This window comes from Aethalodelphis obliquidens, unplaced genomic scaffold (genome assembly GCF_003676395.1).
Source record: "Aethalodelphis obliquidens isolate GAN/ISIS:26980383/991018 unplaced genomic scaffold, ASM367639v1 scaffold14, whole genome shotgun sequence".
Taxonomy (NCBI): domain Eukaryota; kingdom Metazoa; phylum Chordata; class Mammalia; order Artiodactyla; family Delphinidae; genus Aethalodelphis; species Aethalodelphis obliquidens.
Window position 1 is genome coordinate 26,199,437 of NW_020837958.1, and position 21,064 is coordinate 26,220,500.

Consider the following 21,064-nt stretch of genomic DNA (forward strand, 5'->3'; position numbering starts at 1 on the left):
CTTCCTGCCCATGTTGGCCCTGGACTCCCCACTTTGTTTTAAATTCTAAGGGGCCCATGGACGTTCATTCTTTCTTGGTTTTGTAACGTGTGTGCCCTTAGGGTTATGTAAAAATAGGTCCAAGGGCCCAGGGAAGAGGCAACTCAGCTGCGCAAGGATCTCAGACACTCCCCAGGCATGCGGCCGGCTTTCTGGCAGCTGTTGGGAGGGCTCAAGGTCACTGGGGCTGGAAACCTGATCTTGCTACAGACAGCCTTCTCCTGGCCCAGGAAGCTCTGTGCAGAACGCAGTCGGAGGTACCTGGCGCCAGGGCTCTTCCTGGGCTTCTCAAGAGGCTGCCTTTCACTGGGGGCCACTTGCCCCTTTTTCAGCTCTTGAGTTCCCATCGACAGGTCAACTCAGGCAATCTCCAGAAATACTCACTCTCCTCCCTTCTCACTAACTCTCAGCTAAACCCAGCTGGCTCTACTGTGCTCACGAGTGAGAAATAAGGCACTGGTGAGGTGGAGACTATTATGCCCTTTCTCTGTCGCAGAAGGGACCACCACAGGCTCTCCAAATAGACAGACTTGGGTTCAAGCTCCAGCTCTGCCTCCTAGGCAAGTAGTCTGAGGCCAAAAAACCTTTTAAAGCTCAGTCTCCACGTGCAAAATACAAACAATAATCACACCTATTCATAGGGCTGTCACTTCCCACATCTCCCGGGGGGGGAAGTACAGTGCCGGGAGGCCACGTGGATTAGCCAGGGCCACGGCGGTAATCCCCTCACCCAAAGGGAGGCTGGCCGGTCTTGAAACATCTATTTCTTTAAAAATACTGGGGTATCTTGAAAAACCTCATCCTATTAAGAGCTAACATCAACTGTGTGCTTCCTCTGTGCACAGCAGCACGCGGGCATGTCATACAGATGGTCTCATGCACACCTGAAAAGCACCCTGGGAGGCAGGTGTTGTTACTGACCCCGTTACATAGACTGGTCCCCTGAGATCCTAAGGAACATGCCCTGGGTCACAAGCAGCCGACCTTCAGGGTCCATGCTCTTAGCCCTGAGGCCTTGTAACCTCCAGAGGTTAGAGGTGAAGACGACCTAGTTGATGGTCTCTCTTCCTACAGGAGACTTAGGAGGACCAGAGAATGGGCTGGATCTATCCAGAGCTGGAAGCTGACGCCCGGGTAGGGGGTCCCTAGGCTTCATCGCGCTGTGTATTTTCAGGGGCTGGCCTTCTGAAAGGGGGCTTCAGGGGCAAATGTGACAGTGGGGACGGGGAGGGAAGAGGCAGGTGAAAGGGAGATGCTACGATGGCCCTCCCTGGGCTGCCTAATCCTATGTAAAGCACTAATGCAGTTTTTGTCACTTTCACATGTGGGGTGCCACATACAATTTTATTTCGGAAAAAAGCGTGGGGGTTCTGCTCATGGAACAGAAGTTTGAAAGCCAGTGTCCTGTCCTTCTGTGTTTAAGAGCCAATTCCTCTTGTTTTGGGAACCTAGCTGCTGGCTTTTTCCACAGGGGCCTCTGAAAGGACAGGGTGACGAGCAGACCAGTGCCCTAAGCAGCAGGCACTTCGAATGTGCGGGTCTGTGGAGCCCCAGAGGACTTTGGGAGCCGTGAGCTGCTCAGGCCGTATGCAAAATTCCGGGGGATGTGTGATCCGGGGAGGAGAGGGCCAGGAGCTCTTCGCAGATTTCCCAAGGGTTCCATGTCCCCCAGTATCTGAATGGCTATTAAAACAAATTATCATCATTGGAGAAACCACCGCTGACTGAGTGCTGACCATGTGCTATGGAGAAGCGGGGTGATGAGGTCACCTACCGCAAAGGGCTGTTGGGAGGATGAACTAAGAGGTTATTTGTGAAGCACTTAGGATGGCACCTGGCACACAGCAAACACTGTTTGGCTTTATGGCTTATTTTCATCATCATTACTGTCATCCGTCGTTATCACTTTGACTGCCTCATTAGTCCTCACAAAAACTTGATGAGGTTCGTATTATTATCAACCCCACTTTATAGAACAGGAAACAGAGGCTTCAAGAGGTTAAATAATTAGCTCAAGGCCACAGAAGAGCAGAGAAGGAACTCGAAGTTGGCCCGTCTGGTTCCCAAGCCCAGGCAGGCCCTCGGTTTAGAAGGGCTGAGGGAAGTAGGCAGGACTCCCTGAGGGCCCAGGAGGAGGTGGGCAGGCAGGTGGGAAGCACTGAGAGGTCCCAGATGACCCCAGGCCAGAGCAGAAAACAGGCCAGGGCTTTCCACTGAAAGCGCCTGAAAGGACAGGCAGCCTTCCTAACTTTGCACCTCTTCTAATCGACAACGCAAAGCCAAACCACTTAAAATAGTAAGGATGAAAAAAGAAAACCACCCCCTGCTGCTCCTTTCCTAGGCTCCAAAGTGAGCCAGCGTCTTGGAGTACAGTGGGTTCAAGGCGCAAGGCAGTGGCAGCCCCAGCGTCCGCTGGCTGTGCTCCAAGCAATGTTTCTCCTTCCAAACACACACGTAACCCTGCTGAACACACCACTTGAAAGCCAAAAAGATGCCCCACGGGTTGCCCTGGCAATGCTAAACAGACGAAACATTTTAACCAGCTCTGACGCACATACACAAACCTATTTAAGGGCCAAATGGATGGGGGGTGAGGAGGTGGGGGGAATGTTGTTTCTACAGCTCCATCTCCGATGATTTGGCCCCCAAAGCATCTATGTCAGACTGAAACAGAGCAAAGCACTCCTTCAACACAAGCTGAGACCAGGCTTGCTCGGGAAAGGGAAGCCACTGCCATGCTTCTGCATTTCGGCTGCAGGCACAGTCCTGTTTTACGAGAGCCACGAGAGGATCACAGGAGATGCCGAATGTCCTGGCTCTGCCTCTCCCTGGGGACAGCCCTCCAGCTGCCGGCACCAGTGTCTCTTGATACGCTGGCCTACAGCAGGGTCGGGAGGGTCGAGTGTGCCCATGAGAGTGAACGGCCTGTGAGTGCTGATATTAACAATATTAACCACCATTTCTCACATCCCACGGTTCAACTTTCATCCACAGGAGTTGATCGCACGGGTATTTTCCTTTAGAAAACTTCACTCCAGGGTCCAATGGGGCTGTTCCCTGAGGCGCTGCCACCTGGGGGGTGACGATGGACACAGAAGACTTGGCCCAGGTCTGAAAAGACCACCATGCTTCTGGGGTCTGTCGCACTCTGGTCTCTTCCATGCCCTATTCCTCACCTCGGATACAACAGGACAAAGGGTTGACACTGAGGAGAGGCCAGAAGAGTCTCACCAGACACAGCTGATGGCACATGGTAGGATCCACGAACAAAGGCTGCAAAACCTTCCTCTGCAGGGTCCAGGATAGCCTCAGGTAAACAGAATCTCCAGCAATGGGAATCGTCTTCCACTCATCATTCCCTGTGGTGAACCCTCTTGCCTTTCAAGACTCAACCCCTAAACGTTATTCCTAAGCCTCCCCTTGTCCTGGAGTGGAATGGCCCCCACTGTACCATGCACAGATGTCTATGGGAGCAGTGGCACTATTCCAGTGTTCTAATTGTTCTCTGGTCTCCTGCCCACTCATCACTGAGCTCCCTGAGGGCAGGGACCCCATCTTGTTCACTGGGGTACTAACCTGGTCTAGTCCAGTGCCTGGCATTAGCCGGCACTCTGTGACCGTGTGCTGACCGACAAGCTATAAGTATACAGTGCCATGCCCATAATGTTTGTTCATCAAGGCCTCTGGAATTCTCTAGTCCATATGCCACAAGTGTCTGCTTTCACTTCCACATCCTCTGGGAAGAGAAAAGAACTTGAAGCAGAGCCTGGAGCTCAGGAGTTGGAGAGCAGAGCTCCGGGCGGCCTGGTAGGTCAGGAGGAGGGAGATACAAGAGGAGGAAGAGGCACCCCACCTGTAAAACTAAAGCTCTCGTGCCTACCCACCGATTAGCTAATGAAATAATTTGCCCCTTGAAAACTGAAATAGCACCCATTCCCCTGCTCTGAAGCAAAAATTGTTTTTCTTTGTCTCCGTTATTTAAGGCCTCTGAAGATGCTGTTTCTGTGAGCACAGTAACTCTATGCTGATGATTTTCAGTGGAGTCATAGCTACCCTCCCAGCAGGTACACTCTCCAATTCTCTCGTTGTGCGTCATCTTCCTTTTGCCAACATGATGCTCTCCGTGCATGTTCCCTTCTGGTCTCCTCCAAACAGGCAACATTTAGCAAACAACAACAAATCTTTATCATTGGCTGCCCTAAATAAAGCCTAATTGGGAGTTTAACCTTCTAGGAATCTAGAAATGGTAGCTCATCTGCTATGCCATCTTCCCAAATGATACTTCCCATGAGTAGGGATGCTTTAACTCTGTACGTGCTCACACACACATACACACAGGTGTCCTATTAGCCAGAAAACCACCTGTGCTTGCGTGTAAGCAGCACTTCCTGTGTGCCCTAGGTGAGCTCTGCGTTATGGATTTGTCATTGCTTTGTGATGTAGGTGAAAGGACGATGGCCCCGAGTTCCTTATCATCGCCTTTCTCATCTCCTACAGAATGGAATGACTGTGGTGGAGGTTTTGTCATTCTCCTGGACTCACATCCTGTCTGCTGAATTATTCTCTGCCACTTTTACCACCAGACCTTGTCTGCCCACCCCACCCCCCCACCCCTGAGCTGGAACTAATTACCACAGACAATTTTAGGATTCTATATTCCTGTGTTCTTAAAAAAAAAAAAGAAAAAAGAAAAAAAAAAAACACAGTGCATGAAGAAAAACCCAATACTTCCATAGCTGAAAGAGTTATAGAGAAACCACAAAATTGCGTTGGTGCTGTGTAGCGTTATACATAACATATTTACATAAACTAAATTGGCACAGAAGAATCTGAGGTGACGGTATTATTCTGTAAGCTTGAAAGTGGACTTTAACAGCAAACATCTCCAACAGAAGGTACAGAAAATACAAAGGCACCAAACAGAATAAAAGGTTCACTACCTTAAGCTGTCAGTTGTACCTATGCATTATAATGGGCTGGGACAAACGCATCCATCTCTATCCCAGGCGGAAACACTACATCTCTTTCATGAGAAGCTATGACTGCCTGTGTAAAATGCTTGCACTAAAATTAAGTCTTCTATCTTCCAAATTTTCTCAATTATTAATACACCAGACAGCTGTAGTAGCTCTGGCAAAAATAGCAGCTAAGCTTTTCCAAAAGTCAAAGCAGCCATGAGATGTCTGCGTGGGGACTTTCCTATGCGAGGACGGGCTGCTCTCTGGATCACACAGAAAGAAACAAAATCTCCAGTGGAACAACAACAAAAGAGAAACTCGTTTCCGAATTTCACGTGAAAAATGACATCCCCTGCCCCCACCAGGCACACTCACTCCTCTTTATAGTAAGAAACTTTGCGTGTCTAGATAAAAAGTTGATGAAAAGGTCTATCTTGTCCACTCACTGGGATAACAAACAATTCAGAAAATTAAACAGTAAACCCAAGGAAGGCCAATCACTTCAGTGTGTTCTGGAATGACACTATCCAATTGTGTCTACTCAAAGGGAGGAGGGTGAGGTTAGAAAACAAGTTATGCCTTTTTCTTAGATTTCTGGAAGCAAATTAACGTCCAGGAGAAAAGGTTGTCCTTCAGTTGCCACCTTCATATTTTAAACAGGTATTAGCGTCATCTTAACAGTCTGATAATATACAATCTTTGTGGAAGTATTCATATTTGAAAAGCATTTCTAAAGGAAAAACTAAGCACTCAGATTGTGTCACAATTCAATGCTCCCTGAACTCAACAGTGATCATGAATTTTCATTCAAAGATTATGTGCAGGACATGCAACAAGAACAGAATAGATTTTTAAAGATTTTTTCAAGTTATAATATCAGAGCTTAAGCACATCACGCCAGAGAGAATGTCACTTGTCAAGGTTACGTCGTGAATGGTCTGGATGTGATTGGACATTTCACATTTCCTGTCACAGTTGTGATTTCACATCATTCTAACCTTTAAAGGCAATCAGACCACACGTCCCAATCTCTGATGGTTGTTATGATACCATCACTCCATTTGTGCCCCAGCACCACACACAAACAGAAATTGTTGTGGGTCTTTGAGGAAAAAGCAAGAGTCGTATCAGCCCAAGTTCTAAACAAGGGTATGTTTGCAGCAGTTCTGCATAACTTGTTTCTAAGAGCAAGGACCATTTTCGCTGTCTCACGACCTACGTAAAAATCACAGCCATCTTCGAATAAAAGCCAACAAATGTCAGAGAAGCAAACCACGGCTACTTGGAAATGGCTGTTAGTTCATTAATATAATCCCCCAGAGTAAAGCTTGTGGTGTGAATGTTTTCAAGATGGTCAATATCATTTAGAGGCAGGGCTTACTAACATCACACAAACACTCACTGCCCATGTACCACTTACCATTTGCGATCTGTTCTTTGGACAGCCATTGATGTCTTCAATCTTCTCATTTGCTGAAAAAAGAAACACAAGTCAGAAAAATAAATAATCATCACAGACACTTTGAGCAGTGATGTTCAGGACCCCTGAGGCCAAGAAAATCCTAAGGCCCATACTGGGGTTTGTCCAACCAACACAGGCATGTGAAATACTGAGACGCATCTAGCAAGCTTCAGGACTTACTCATCGAGCTGCCGCCCTCCAGGGACAGCTGGGGCAAGGTCGCTGTCATCTAAGGCAGAGACAACTGCATTGATGACAGTCTTGGAGTGATGGGGCATGGTGGAAATGTCTGGAGACTGGGAAACGGCCTGAGCTGTGACTGTGCTTTAGGCTCTTAAAAAGGCAACTGCAACTTGCCCACAAAAGATAGGGTGCTTCAGAGTGGATCCATCCAGCCACAACACAGCTCCTGGGGACAAAAGCCATAGATGACAGCATCTCACCCCATCTTTAGCCAGAAATGCTAAGATTGCTTTTGTTTGTCCTGATTCTATTCCCGAAGTGGTGGCCAATGGAAGAACAAGAGAGTGAGACTTTAAAAATGTCACATCCACGCTCATACAGTAAGTCCAGATTAGATCTAGAACACACACTATTGAAGTCAAAAGAGTACCTACCTACCTACTTAGGGAAGTGATAGAAAGAGGCTGTACTGAATAAGCTGGAAATCAAATAAATAACAGGGAAGAAAGGCCCAGCTTCCCATGGTGAATGTATTTCATCCTAAGTATGGAGGAATCCTTGCAAGACACAGCCCAAGACATCTGAGTTTGCAACTACAGTGCTACAAGAAAGGCAGTACGTGTAGTGGCTTGGAGGCGAAGATACCCCAGTTTGAAGCTCAGCTTTATAGCTTCTCAGCTGTGTGATCTTAGCCATGTAACACAACCTCTCTGGGCCACAGTTTCCTCATCTATAAAATGGAGCTAATACTACCTACTTCACAGGAGGAGCTGTGAGAAGAAGATTATATGATGCCAGTAAACTGCCTAGTGCAGTGCCTAGCACACAGTGAGTGTTCTATGTATGGTAGAGATCATTAATCCAATAATATATATTCTTATCATCTATGCAAAAATATATAAAATAAAATTTCCCTTTTTTTGATGTCTCCATCTAAGTTAAGCCCAGAAACTCAGCTAGGAGTTCACAGTAAAGAATTATGGACTTGCCTCCTCCGTGAAGCCTTTATGAGATTCCTCCCCAATCCCATGTCCCTTTACTGCATGCCCCCTCCCCTAGAAGGGTAAGTCCCACTAGGTCTCTTTGCTCTCCCAGCACCCCGGACTTGCCTCTACTTTGCTTTTAAGTAACATCTAATGCGTAACTCCTTTTCTTGTCTCCCCCAGCTACGCAGACATGTAGATTTTGTTTTTCACACTTGTATCCTTAGGGCTTGACAAGTGTTCGCAAAATTGCATTTAAAAAAAAAAAAAATATATATATATATATATATATATATCACATCAGATTTTAATGACTATGACACGTAAAACTTCCATGAAGAGAAAAGACATTGAAAAGTGTCTGAAAAGGATAAGACTCAAAGTGTCCCAGGACACTAAGGTTTTAGAACACCTGAAACTAAATATAGCTCACCGTTACCTCAATTGGGTTTTTTTCCTCTAGTGTTTCTATCTTAAGAAGTAAAAAATAAGAACGCAAGCTAGTGGCAGGAAATTATTTAAAAACCTAATTACTAGAGACAGCCTGGTTAGTATACATTCAGCCTGATCTATACCATCTTTAGAACTGGCCCAAAGTAATAGATATTCAGGCTTATGACCCACCTGGGAAGACCTCGGTCTTCAGAGAGCCAACTGAGTTTTCTCAGCTCTTAAGAACACTGGGATAGGCATTTTAGGAAGCTTCCTCCACCTGCTTTTCCCTACTCCCAATAGAGGAGCCATAAAGCCTTTAGAAAGCACGTGAAGGATGCCCAGTGAATGGGGTAACTCATGCATGTTTGTTCTTCAGTTCACCAGAAAATACAATTAGCCAGAATGTGTCACTAGCATGTCAACTCCACAAAAACAAGGATTTTCATCTGCTTTGTTTTCTACTATAACCTTAGAGCTTAGCACAGTGCCTGACACACAGTAGCCATTCAATATGTATTTGTTGAGGGGAACTAAGGAGTATTCTGAACATTCCAACGAATCAAAGTTTTACTGTCTATTTTGAGGCAGCTGCTCTTTCACTTGTATATATATCCAGGTATGTACTGAAGGTGGAAAGAAAGGAAGATCCTTGACAAATGGCACTCCTTCATACATGGGAAATGATGGCAGGCTTGCACTCTGACCTTGGATTTTGATACACAACACCGATACGGCTTTTGAGAATCAAGGCCACTCAAGGTATCTTCCAGTTGGATACTCATCAGGGCCAAAGTCATACGGCACTGGATTCTGACCAACACCCAGTTCATTAGTGCTCGTTAAAGTGAAGGATGGATAACTATGATCCTGAGAAGTCATTTTAAAGATTATTTATATACCTTCTGGATAAACAAAACCAAGGGATTTGGTCTAATTATCCCCTAATTCCTTTTCATGGTCTGTCACCTAAACCACAGTCAGGTGCTCCTTGAATTCATTAGGCTCCTATAAGCCTAACGCTGCCATCTTACAACATTCAAAATAAACCAGTGGGGTGAAGCCTATTCATGACCCTCTAAAGAAAACATGGGAAGAGATCAAATGACTCAGCCCCAACTCAAAATAAATGTTTAATAAAAATGCAAAAAAGTCTGGACCTCCTAGTTTCCAATTTCATGTAATTTAAATACTTCTCCTTCAACTTAAATTCTCAAGAATTTCTGTGGTTGTCATAAATACTTAGAGCAATAATAGCAGCTCCGATTCTGCTGGTTAGAAGGAAGAAGAGCTTGGTCCTCAGAGCTGAATTTATTAACTCGGGGTAGGGGGTCTTTGGCTACAGCCCCAGAGAAGATAACCAGAGAAGCAAAGGCATTTGTCCCCCAAAGTCTTCAACTGTGATTAAAACCGGCATCCTCAAGTGCCAATGGTAATTTATTCATTCCAGCAAATCTCTAATGTGGCGACCTGTCTGCACACAAGGTGACAAGTTAGTAACTGGAAAGCATCAGTGCACTTTGAGAAGAATGGGATCAAGCTCATCACTTCTCAAAAGACCTCCTCGGAAGGGTTCCAAGCATTTCAACAGCCCAAGCATCTATGCATGGCATCTATGCATGTGCAGGGCAGCTGGCAGCCCTACCAACGTCTAGCAAAATTGGCTGCCCTCACTGAAAGGCAGATGACTTACCCAAGGCCACGCCATGGTAGCAGGTCATCAACAGAAAGAACGTAGAGTCCTGCGTGTTGCCTGAATTTCCTGGTTGTGCTCAGGGGCAGCCCAAATGGTGGTGGAAAGTGAGCTGCTCTCATCCCCTCTCTGTCTTGGCTTCCTCCTTCTCGCCAAGCCTCCTTTGTTTATCCTGTTTCCCTCCCTCTCTCTCTCCTCTTTCCTCCCTGTCTCCCGCCCCTTCTCTCCTTCGCTCACTCCAACCCCTTCTGGCATCCTCCTGCGTGACAGCAATGTAGGCAGGAGCGGGGAGGCCTGTCTCTCCCTCTTGATTCATGCTGTTTATCCTGTCCTCGCAAACCTTTCTAATAACTCACGGACATGGCACCGTGATGGGCTGGCAGGCAACTGCCGGCTTCGGGCAGCTCATGACTCAAGAAGATAATCATACTAATAAGAGGCTGAACACAGACACCCAACCCTCAGTCACTAAGCAAGGGCACTAAGAGGCAGCAGCAAAAGGTCTATTTTCTGCCTAATGGGCAGAAGGCAATGACGGAAAAGCGTGGGCCCCAAGGTATGCCACTATCTGGTAAGACCAGCCCTAGGATGGATGGATTAAGAGATGGCTAGACCCTAGGGCCCATCTGGGCTAGATGGAGACTTAGGTAGGAGCAATGTCTGTGAAAAGCATCTAAGGTTTTCCTTCATGTTACACATCTTAGCTTTTAAAGGATTCCAACTCTCCATCATTAGAAATAGTAGAGGAGGGAGTAAGATTCCCAAGCTGAAAACTGACTCTTTGATCACTGGCCTTTGTTCTTTAGGTTAAAGCCCAGAATTCACTGCCCTGTACCTGGTAGCCTGGCCTTATTTTGCCTTGTTGATCCTCTGACTCTCTACCTTCCAGCCTTTCTATGCATTATTTCCTCCACCAGGAAAGCCCTCCCTGACCACTTTACCCAGCTAACTCCAAATTTGAGGTCTTGGCTTATAGATAAATTCCTTGAGGAAACGTTCCCTGATTCCTACCCTCCCAACCCAGCCCCCCAGCTCCCCAGTCATGGGTCAGGCCTCATAGCACACAGATCCTTAATCATTATGCACAACATTCCTCCCTCCCAGGCCTAGGAACAGGTTGTCCCTTCAAAGGACAATCTCCCTGACTGCAGGTTTTGATGGACCTTCATTTAGATGTGTTCTTTTGAACTATTTTGAAGTCACTTCAAACCTACAGAAAAGTTACAGGAACAGTACAGAGAATTCCCGTATAGCATCATCCGTTCTCATTCTCTCCCTCTCTCGCTCCCTCCCTCTTTCTCTCTATAGGTACACTTGTTAAAAAATTCTGAATCAGTTTAGTGTAGGCTACATAGATCATGTCCCTCACTCTTAGTGTGTATTTCCAAAGGACAGGGATATTATTTCATGGTACAATTTTAAAATTCTGAAAATTTAACATTACTGTAATTCCAATATTCCAATTTTGTCAACTGACTCAAAATTGTCCTTTGTAGCATTTTATGCCCCTGTGTGGGATCCAGTCCGGGATCATGCGGTACATTTAGTTGTCAGGTCTCTTTAATCTCTTTTCCTCTGGAACAATTTCTAAGCCTTTTATATCTTTCACAGCACTGACATTTTGGAACAATTCAGGCCAGTTTTTTTTAACAGAATGTTCCACAATTTGGGTTTGTCTGAGATTCCTCAGGATGGGTTTCAGGTTTTCCACCCCTGATTGCAATACAACACTAAGTGATGTTGCACTCTTTTCAAGGTACCACGTCAGGAAGCATGTGACACCCAGCTGCTGCTCACCAGTGATGTACTTTCGATCACCTGGTCATGATGCCTCATTCTCCCATGTGGTTACTATAGCTCCCTTTGCAGCTAATAAGCCATCAGTGGAGAGCCACTGTGAGACCATGTAAATAGCTGCTCTCCATCAAACTTTCTCCTCTAGATTTCAGCATCCATTGATGATTCTTGCCTTCACTAACCTTCACCATGCAACTCTTCTACATTTATCAGTCAGCATTCACCCGAACAGTTGCGTTCTCTCTTCTCCATTGACAGATCATCTATGTATGTATCTATCAATACAGATTTGTAGATTCCTATTTTATTCCACAGTTAAAATCCACAATGGTCCTCAATTATTTTGATGCTCTAGTTATCCCAGATTAGCTTGCTCTTTGTAGCCCTGGAGGGCAGAACTAGTACTTGTAGGGAGACACTACCAAGGAGGGGCAGATTTTGACTTAATGAAACAAGAGCTTTTAAAAAATTCTAACTCTCTGTCGTTAGAACTGGTTGAGGAGGTAGTAAGTTGCCCATCTGCTGACTACTTTTCATGGAAGCAATGCACACATCAGGTTGAGGCTTTTAAAAGGTCCCTTCCAAACCTTAGAGTTGTACCAGAATCCTGGAAAGGAGGAGGGTGTGACATACAGTTTAGAGGAGTGCTCAGAAGAATACTAAATACTGGTAAGGGAAAACATCTGGGCCACCTTTTGGAAACAATCCGAGCCAGGCTTAGGGAAGCAAGGGTTGCAGTGAATAAAATTCTCATCCCTAATCTCCTCAACTCTTCTTGAACATCACTGCATGCCAGGTACCATGTTAAATGCTGTGCATCTAGAAAGAAAGATGACTCACACCCAGGCCTGGAGAGACCCGGGCCCAATAGAGCAGTCAGTAGGATGACAGAGGAGGGTCCCTCCAGCTCTGCCTGGGGGAGCTAGGAAGTATCAGGGAGAAACTGACCTTTCAAGAATGAGTAGGAGCTCTCCAGCCAAAGAGCAACTGTAACCACTAGAATTCTGTCCAATACAAGATGGAGTCACTAGGACTCCAATTCTGGGAAAATCTTAAGGAGAACAGAGAGAGATACACCCACCCCCAACAAACATATGTGTGTGTGTATATATACACACACACATATGTATATATTAAAAACACGTACACATACAAATATATATTTTTACATTTTCCTTTTATAGGCACATGTGTGGGGGAAGCATGGAGGATAGCGGTTAATAGTTTAGCATCCTGGTCAGAGTGCTGTCCCCTCCCGCCACGCCCCGCCAACCAAGAGATCTGTGTTCACAAGACACTCTGAGATGAAATGTTCTGAACTGGCTGATGGACAGTCTAGGGAAGAAGTCACATAGGAGATGCCTATGTTTAGCTGCCGTCTCATCTCCCCGTATCCTGGGCCTCTGTTCTCCACACCCAGAGCAGAGGGTGTGAGCCTGGCACAGTCAGGTGTAGAGTTCCATGTGTTGACATCTGGCCTTACTTACTAGTGAGTCCCTGGGCAGAGGGAGCCTCTCCTGGAGGGCTGGGGGGGAAGCAGCTTGGTGGCCTGAGCGGCAGCCTGCATCAGTGGTACTAGCTTGAGCCTCTGAAATCACAGTCCAATAGTTCAGGCCCAGAAAGGTCACTGTCTAGGGAGGTTCGTCTCATCTCAATAGATTCAGGGAAGCATCCTCCTGAGCAATGATTAAAAACTGTGCTAGCTTACGTTTCCCTAGCACTATGCTTAGTGAATGTGCAATACACATGTTACCATTCACCTTTGCTGGGCCCTGGCAGACACAACTAATCGATCGTGACACTCTGACATCGATTCAGAGGCCTCTTCATCTTTCTACACATATCTTTCTAGGCAGTGGCCACCAAGTCGTATCCAGAAACGCCTTCCGGTATCCAAGCATATTTCATATCTGATACCTACCTTGTGCATTTCCCAAGACTGCCACAAGATCAGACAAAGCAGGCATGGCTGTGCCCATTTTAAAGACAGGGAAACAGAGGTGGCAGAGGCCATGTTCAGAGACCCATGTGGCAAAGAGCTGAGAGGGTCCTCTAGGAGCTGAGGGTGGCCTCCAACCAACAGTCAGGGAGAAATCAGGGCTCACACTCCTATAGCTGCAAGTAAATGAATTCTGCCAACAATCTGAGTAAGCCTGACCCCTTTCCCCAGATAAGGACTCAGGTCTGACCAACACCTTGACTGCAGCCTCGCAGAGGCACCCAGCTAAGCCATGCTTGCACTTCTGATGCACAGAAATAGTTAATGCATGTTGTGAGATAGTTAATAGATGTTGTTTTAAGCCATTAAGTTTGTGACACTTTGTTATACAGCAATAGCAAACTAATACAGGGAAGGAAGGACAAAGGAGAGAAGAGAAGGAGGACCAATGGAAGCTGGTCTTCAATCTTGGGACAGCAGGGAAGCATCTTTCTCTTTCAAAGTCCAAGATCTTCGCCTGAGGGCAACGTACCTATATTTTTAGGTACAGTCTCCACAGATGTGAGCAGAGCTAGAACCATACAAGGCTTCTTCTCACTTGAAGGATAAGCAACTTTTCCATAAGAACTCACGCCTGAGGGGCTGGGGCTTCTGTTCTTTTTTTCTGCCTTCTCTTTCGGCATGAGTCGGCCGCTGAAGCTGCCAGCGACAACCATCAGTCTAATGCCATCTAATTGGCCTCCCGCCTCCACGGTCTGCTCTGCGTTCTCAGGCAGGACCACTGGGGTGCTTCCCTTAAGACCCAAGGCAGAGCTGTGCCCAGCCTCCACCCACGTTCCTGCCCAGGGTGACTCCTCTCCTCCTGCACACAGCCAAGGCATTAAAAGCCCCACCGCTCCACTTCCCTTCCCCTAGTATGAAAAACAGAACCAGCCCTCTGCGGAGTTTGATCCTTTGATTTCTCAGACCCGATTAGAGTTCACAGGAATAAACCAGCCCCATATTGCCGTTTTTTTTTTTTTTTTAAATATTGCCAGAGTAATCCACAAAAAAGCACCATCGCAGGGGGGAAATGAGAGAGCCAGAAAGATGGTAGGAGGTAAGAAAGGGGACAGAGAGCCCCTCCCCAAACCACCAGCATTTCCCCCCAGCCAGGGCTAGTCTTTCTTCTCAGAGAATCAAGATGAGATTGCCACGTGGGTGACCTTATCAGGAAAAGCAAGCTGGTACCCCTCACTCCCCCGGCACAAGACAGAGTCAAAAAAAGTGTCATACATGTGATGACAGAAACACTGCATTTTTAAATGTCGGGGTTCCAAGTCCCTCGTGCCAGACCCGACCCCGTCTGGACTGGTCTCCACGGTAACTCATCCGCCCCTGACGTAAAATCTGCTCTTACCCACAACCTGGATAATCTGGGCCAGGAGGACGCCGTCCGTCACATCTTGCTGGAGATCCTTGATGAGACGTTTGTGGCCTGATTTGGCTAGATAGTGATTGGCCCAGTCCGTGTAGATCTGCAAAAAAGCAAACGGGCAACTTTAGGAACCCCGTCAGATTCCATCTGAGGCAGCTGCTGGGCTGGTATAGGAGCCACTGTCCCGCAGGCGAGCCGTCTGGGGCCAGCCAGCGCCATTAACATGCAGCGCATTGTGCCCATGGGGTATTCAGCTGGCCAGAGCCAGGCTTTCACCTATTGAGAGATCTGCCATAAAGGCTCAGGAGAAAGCTAAAGAAAGCTTCAAAACATGCCGAGGCCTGAATGGGACAGGGGACACGGAACTAAACAGTCTGCGCCAGACGGCTTTGAGAGGCGGCGGCTCTAAATGCAGGCGAGGTCTCCCCCGCCCCACTGCCCTACCCCGCCCCTTCCCATCTTTTTCTCTTTATTGAGAAAACGTATGGGGAGGTTACCACCCAACAGGCATCTTTTCACGGGCCATTTCAGGGAAAGGAGGGCTATTGAGTCAGCCGAGTTCTCAGGAGCCTGGGTCCCTTGTGAAGGAGCCAAGTACCAAAACACAGAGCGCTTCAATTACTCTCGTGTGAGCGGGGTTGTGAATGGCCTCACGATCATCTCAAATTTAATCAGTTTAACTTAAAAGCCTGGCATCCTTTTCACAGTTGGGATTCTCTGAACAACCCCCCCCCCCCCAGCAAATTCCAATATATTTAAACACAGCATTGGTGTGCACAGCACCTGAAAAGCAGAGGCTGGGTCATCACGGGATCAGGAAAGCAGACCCCCTTGGGGGACGGAGAGACCTGCCCCCTCCCAGTCACAGAATCATCGGCACAAAGAGTATTTGCTTCCAAAGAGCCAACAAACACAAGAAAACTCTCACCTAAAAACTTTCTCCCTGAATGACACAAGCCAAAAACAAAACTGAAAACCTCCTCGTCAATTCTGAGTGCTAAGTTTCACGCGTGGACTTGTGAGTTTGCGGGGGACATGCAGGTCCTATCTATCAGCACCTTTTTTTCCCCAGGAGGGATACAAACCCGCGCCTGCTCAAAAAGAGAAGTATCCCACCTCAGCTGGGCCGTGTTTGCAGGTGCAGTTCACATACTAATCCGTGTGATGTCTCCACCCAAAGGATGAAGGTGATCACTGTATCTCCACTATCAGGCCTGCTCCGAGATCTCGCGTGACTCACAGAGCGGTGGAAGCCCTGTCCTTGCCCCAGCTCTCGCTCTTCCCAACACTGTGCTCAGAGGAATCTCACACAGTGGGGTGCTGCCCTTCAAGGCCCCCGGAATGGGGACTGAGGGCCAGGGCCTGGACTTGCAAAATAGGCCCTTCGAGGGAGGCGGCACCTCTCACTGCTCCACCTGGGACCGTGAAGGCCTCATCCCAAGAGGGGCCAAGGCAGACGTGCACTTTCCACTTCATCAAGCGCTGAGAACAGACGACGCCTATCCAGCCCCCAGCCCCCAACGCGAAGCTTCCACTGCAGAGACCCACACCACAACACGGTTCTATTTCACACCTCGGACCATGGCATCTAATCCTTAAATCCATGTCACTTTCCTTCCTCATGACTCCCAAATTGTCAGATAGAAGCTCTAGTTCAGCAAGATCATTTTCAATTTCACAAGCACTGAGAAGGCTAAGGAAATCGAGCGCCATCTTGGTCATTACAATGGCCAATCTGAGAGATCATTCGATGAAATTGTTAAGAGGGAGAGAGAGAAAGGGAAAGACATTCAAGGGAAAAGAGAAAGACCTGGGTTCAAGTCCCAGCCCTGGAGGCTCCCCAGGGTGGGGATTTGGGTCCGTTTTGTTCAATTTCTCAACATGTATCTCTGGAGGAACGGGTGTATGACCTCAGGTGAGCTGTTTGACTCTCTGAGCCTAGGTTTTCTTATCTGTAAAATGGAATAAATACCATGTACTTGTCAGTTCTTATGAGGACTGAGTGATATAACATATTCGGGAAAAAGTGCCTTACGCAGAGTAGGAGCTTAACAACAACGAACACATACAGAGCCTAATACATGCCAGACACGGGTCCAGACACTTTACATGCATTAACTCATTTCATCCTCATTCTCTGTGCTAGATGTTATCATTGTATCTACTTTTCAGAGGAGAAAACTAAAGTGTACAGAGGTAAAGTAACTTATCTAAGATCACAGGGAAGTGGCAGTGCCAGGATGTGAACCCAGGTTGATTAACTCTAGAATCCCTTAGACACTCTCCAACACTGCTTCTCTGAATACAAATATAAATTATTCAATGCACTCACCCCCTCCATGACACCATCCTACTGACTCGGCTCATTCTCTGTTATGTTCTCACTGAAAGAATTGTTTAAAAATAAATAAAACCCCCAAACCTATCCACTGCTGTCTGAATGCCCTTTGGCAAGTCACTTGCCTTTTCCGGGCTTCAGTTTATCCAGCTGTAAAACGGGCACAGTAAGGTCTACTTCAGAAGGTGGTTGCGAAGACCCAGTGGTTGCGAAGCACCACCTGGAAGCCCCTGACCTGACCCACGTGGGGCTCAGGAAGCAGAGGCAGCAGGTGGTCAAGAGGAGGGCACTGGAGTCAGCAGACTGCTCTAAATCTTAGCTGCCACGCTGCCTATTACGTCTGTGTCCTTTGGCCTGGGTGTCCTCATTTACAAGAGGGGATAATAATACCAACATCATTGCACCATTATGAAGGTGAAACAAGTTCATACACATAAAGGACACAGAATGTGACACATGCTAAGTGTTCAGTAAATAAAAAGGATATTAGAAATTTGACTGCCAGCATTATAAAATGGGCCAGAACAAAACCAGCCACAGCCTCTACCCTGAACCTCCAGGACGCAAATGACTGGAAGACTCACTCCCCTTCTCTTTCACAACGTACAATTCCGAGAGTCTGGAGCACCCCCATCTGCAATCACAAACCACAGGAGACTGTGAAAGAAAAGCAGGCCAGAAACTGGCCAGGCTGGTACAGAGAGTGATACCAGGCTGGCATCTTCCCTCAACAGGAGATACACCGCAGTGATGTCTCAAGCCCTGGAGGGATCCTACCACCTGAGGGTCTGAGGGACCACGAGAACATCCCAAAGCTTCAAGCCACCTGCCCCACAACCATCAGCTGAGGTGAGAACAGGCCACGGACAAGGACACCGCTGAGTGGGAGGAGATACAGGCACCTCTGCTCATTCCCTCCCTAGGTGACTAAGGGTATTTTAAAATAGACGTATCCTCCCTAAAGCCAGCCCTCTCTGTGTCTACACAGTCCGGCAGGAAGCCAAGGTTAAGCAAGCTTCTGTCAACAAGTACAGGGGTAACCCTCTCCCACTCACCCACCAGCACACACAGTGCAGAGCCCTGGGGAGGCCACACAGGTATCTGGCATACCGGGGAGAACCTGGAAAGTTCTACAGTGGTCAGAAATGGCTCTGCCAAAGAACTGAACCTCTCTACTCCACGCTATTTAAGACAGAGCTCTTCTTCTCCCAACTCGAATCTACCTACATACCACAACCAACGTAATCTTCCAAGAGCACAGCTCTAGTCCTATCACCTGCTCACAGAATCATCAATGGCTCCCCACTGAATGAAAGGCAAACTTTTCACACCGCAGTTCAAGGCAGTCTTATCCATCCACTCTTCCCCAGCCAGCGTCGACCTCACAGGGGAGGCAGTGCGTGGGTAAGTGAAAAGCTTGGGCTTGGGAACTGATCAAGTCAAGGTGGCCCTTGGCATGTGAATTTCTTTTCACCTCTCTGTACCTCAGTTTTATCCTCCATAAAATGGGGATTATACCAAATAAATGATAAGGCAGGGAGGGACTGGCCAACTGTGACCCAGGCCAAACCCAAGGGACCACCTGTTTCTGTAAACAAAGTTCTGTGGGAGCCCAGTCACACCCATGTGTCATCTGTAGCTGCTTCCGGACCACAATGGCACAGCTGAGTAGTTGTGATAGAGGCTTCTGGCCCGCACAGCCTCACATATTTACTGTCCAGCTCTTTACAGAAGAAAGTGGACAGTCTGTGTCATAGGGACGGAATGACCTAATATGCCTACACATAGCAAGGGCTCAGTAATAATTACAATTACCCTCAGGAAAACTGGACCTCACACTTCCCCATCTCTGAACTCCTGCCACCCCACCCACCTGAGTGCCTCCACCTGGGGCCACCCCACAAAACTCCGATCCTACGCTGGTTCCTCCAGGAAGTCACCCTTCATTTCCACACCGCATCCCGAGCTGCACAGGAAGCAGAGAACCTGTTTGCTGGCACCACCTCCTCACTCCACCCCCAGATCGTGGCAGAGGTGGTGTCTCGTCCATCTCTGGGCCCAGACAGCGTCTCTCAAGGCGGGGGCACAGCAGGTGGTCAGTAAGTGGTTGCCGGCATTGAGCTGAATGGACAGAAAAAGGGCAAACCCTTGGGAAACTGATTGCATTGGAGACTTAACGTGAGCTCTCAGTGAATCCTCAAACCAGGATCTCAAGTCTCTTTATCGACTGAAAAGAGGAAGGAATAGAGAAAATAAATCACTCCAGAGTGCAAGCTCGTTAATCAGGACCCATCAAACAAGAATCATTGATTATCTGGAGTTTCCTCTCCCCAGCTCTCGACTTTGTGAAGAAGTGAGTCACAAGAAAATGCCGAGATTTATTTTAAGAAACACAGTTTTCCTGGGCCCTGCTACGCACTGACTTCAGCCCCATCCCTCTCACTCGCTGTTTCAGTAGCTCATGCAATGACTGCCATTCTTCCAAGGAGTACCTTTGGAAAATAAACTCACAATATCCTTAGTCATCGAAGTCATCGAAACTCACAATATCCTTAGTCATCGGGTTCAGGAAGTCAACAAATACGGAACATTGTGTTTTTGGAAGATTTTAAGCAAGGGCTAAGGCATGCAGGGCTTCCTCTGTAAGGCTCAGGCATTCAGAATCAACTTCTCCAGAGCCTCTCGTTCCGCAGAGCTCTAAAGACTTAGGGCTTCTGTTGCTTTTACGCTGGAGCCCTTGATCATCCTTGATCGGTGAACTTTCAGTAGAAATGGGCAAGACAAAGAACCACACAGTTCCAGGAAAGAATAAAACCACCATCCCCAGCCCCAACTCCAAATCATCACATCATTCCAGAGAAAAGATTCTAGAGGAAAAGGCTCTAGAATCGTTTCACACCAGTATCTGAAGGAGTCTTTCCCGCTCTGGCTCTGACCCATCTCGCTGAGTTTACCACTCTTCCCACCCCCTCTAACGGGAGACCCAGTGCCCCAGAAGCGCCTGGTGAGGGAAAGGAGCTGCTGTCAGAGGTTTGAAAAGAAAAAAGGGGAAGGAAGACAATGACAGCTGAAGAGCGAATTCGTTTTGATTCACTTTATTAGCCCTGACAGAATTTCAAGGAGTGTGTCATTTGTTTGCTTATAACTCCACATCACTCCATATCAAACAGGCTGAAATCAAAGAGGGAAAATCTTGACAGATCAAGCGAAGTAAAGAACCTGATTATTAGCTGTAACAAGAAAACTGATAAAAATTGCACTGTTGTTGAACCAACGGGGAAGGTGCCAAGTTTATACTGCAATTAGCTCTCAAATGAAGGGGGAAGGGCAGCTCTAAGGAAGAAACCTCCCAAAATTCCATAAAATAACTGCACCCAAAGTCATTGCCCTAACAACTGTAAATGCAGACCCACATGCCGGCACGCAGATTGATGGATCCTGAAGCAGCAGACAGCTTTACCACAGCCGTTCCAGGAGGAAAAGAATACAACGTATCTCTTAGCAGGGAATGCCAGGGGGGAGATTTAAGATACAAGTACACTAGTCATTTAGCATCTGAGGTGGTTTCCAGTCCATCAGTTGTAAAGAGAACTCAACTCTTCGGCCTCCATTCAATGTCCCACTCTAGGCTTTGGGAACATCAACATCCCATCATTTCCATGACTGTGCAGTGTGTGGTTAAATGGTTTAGTTCTGATTGTCCTGAAGCACAAAAAATGATATTGCAACGATAGTACAGAGTGTCCACCCAGCACCTGAATACCACAAAGAATGATTATTCAAGTAGTCACAGTTTTAAGACAATCAAAATGCACCATTTGTT

At 47.2% G+C, this 21,064-nt stretch overlaps 1 protein-coding gene across 13 annotated transcripts in view; it reads right to left on the reverse strand.

The window, feature by feature from the left end:
- The window catches only part of NAV2 (neuron navigator 2), an 856,213-nt gene that overhangs the window by 255,696 nt on the left and 579,453 nt on the right, over positions 1-21,064 (reverse strand). For all 13 annotated transcript variants that reach the window (XR_003434512.1, XM_027115202.1, XM_027115201.1 and 10 more), the window contains 2 exons: positions 14,886-15,003; positions 6,418-6,470 (listed from right to left, as the gene is read on the reverse strand). Coding sequence is in view for 12 of the 13 variants with exons in the window: in XM_027115202.1 (XP_026971003.1) it covers positions 6,418-6,470; positions 14,886-15,003 (171 nt within the window). In the remaining variant the exon portion in view is untranslated. The remainder of the gene's footprint in view (positions 1-6,417; positions 6,471-14,885; positions 15,004-21,064) is intronic.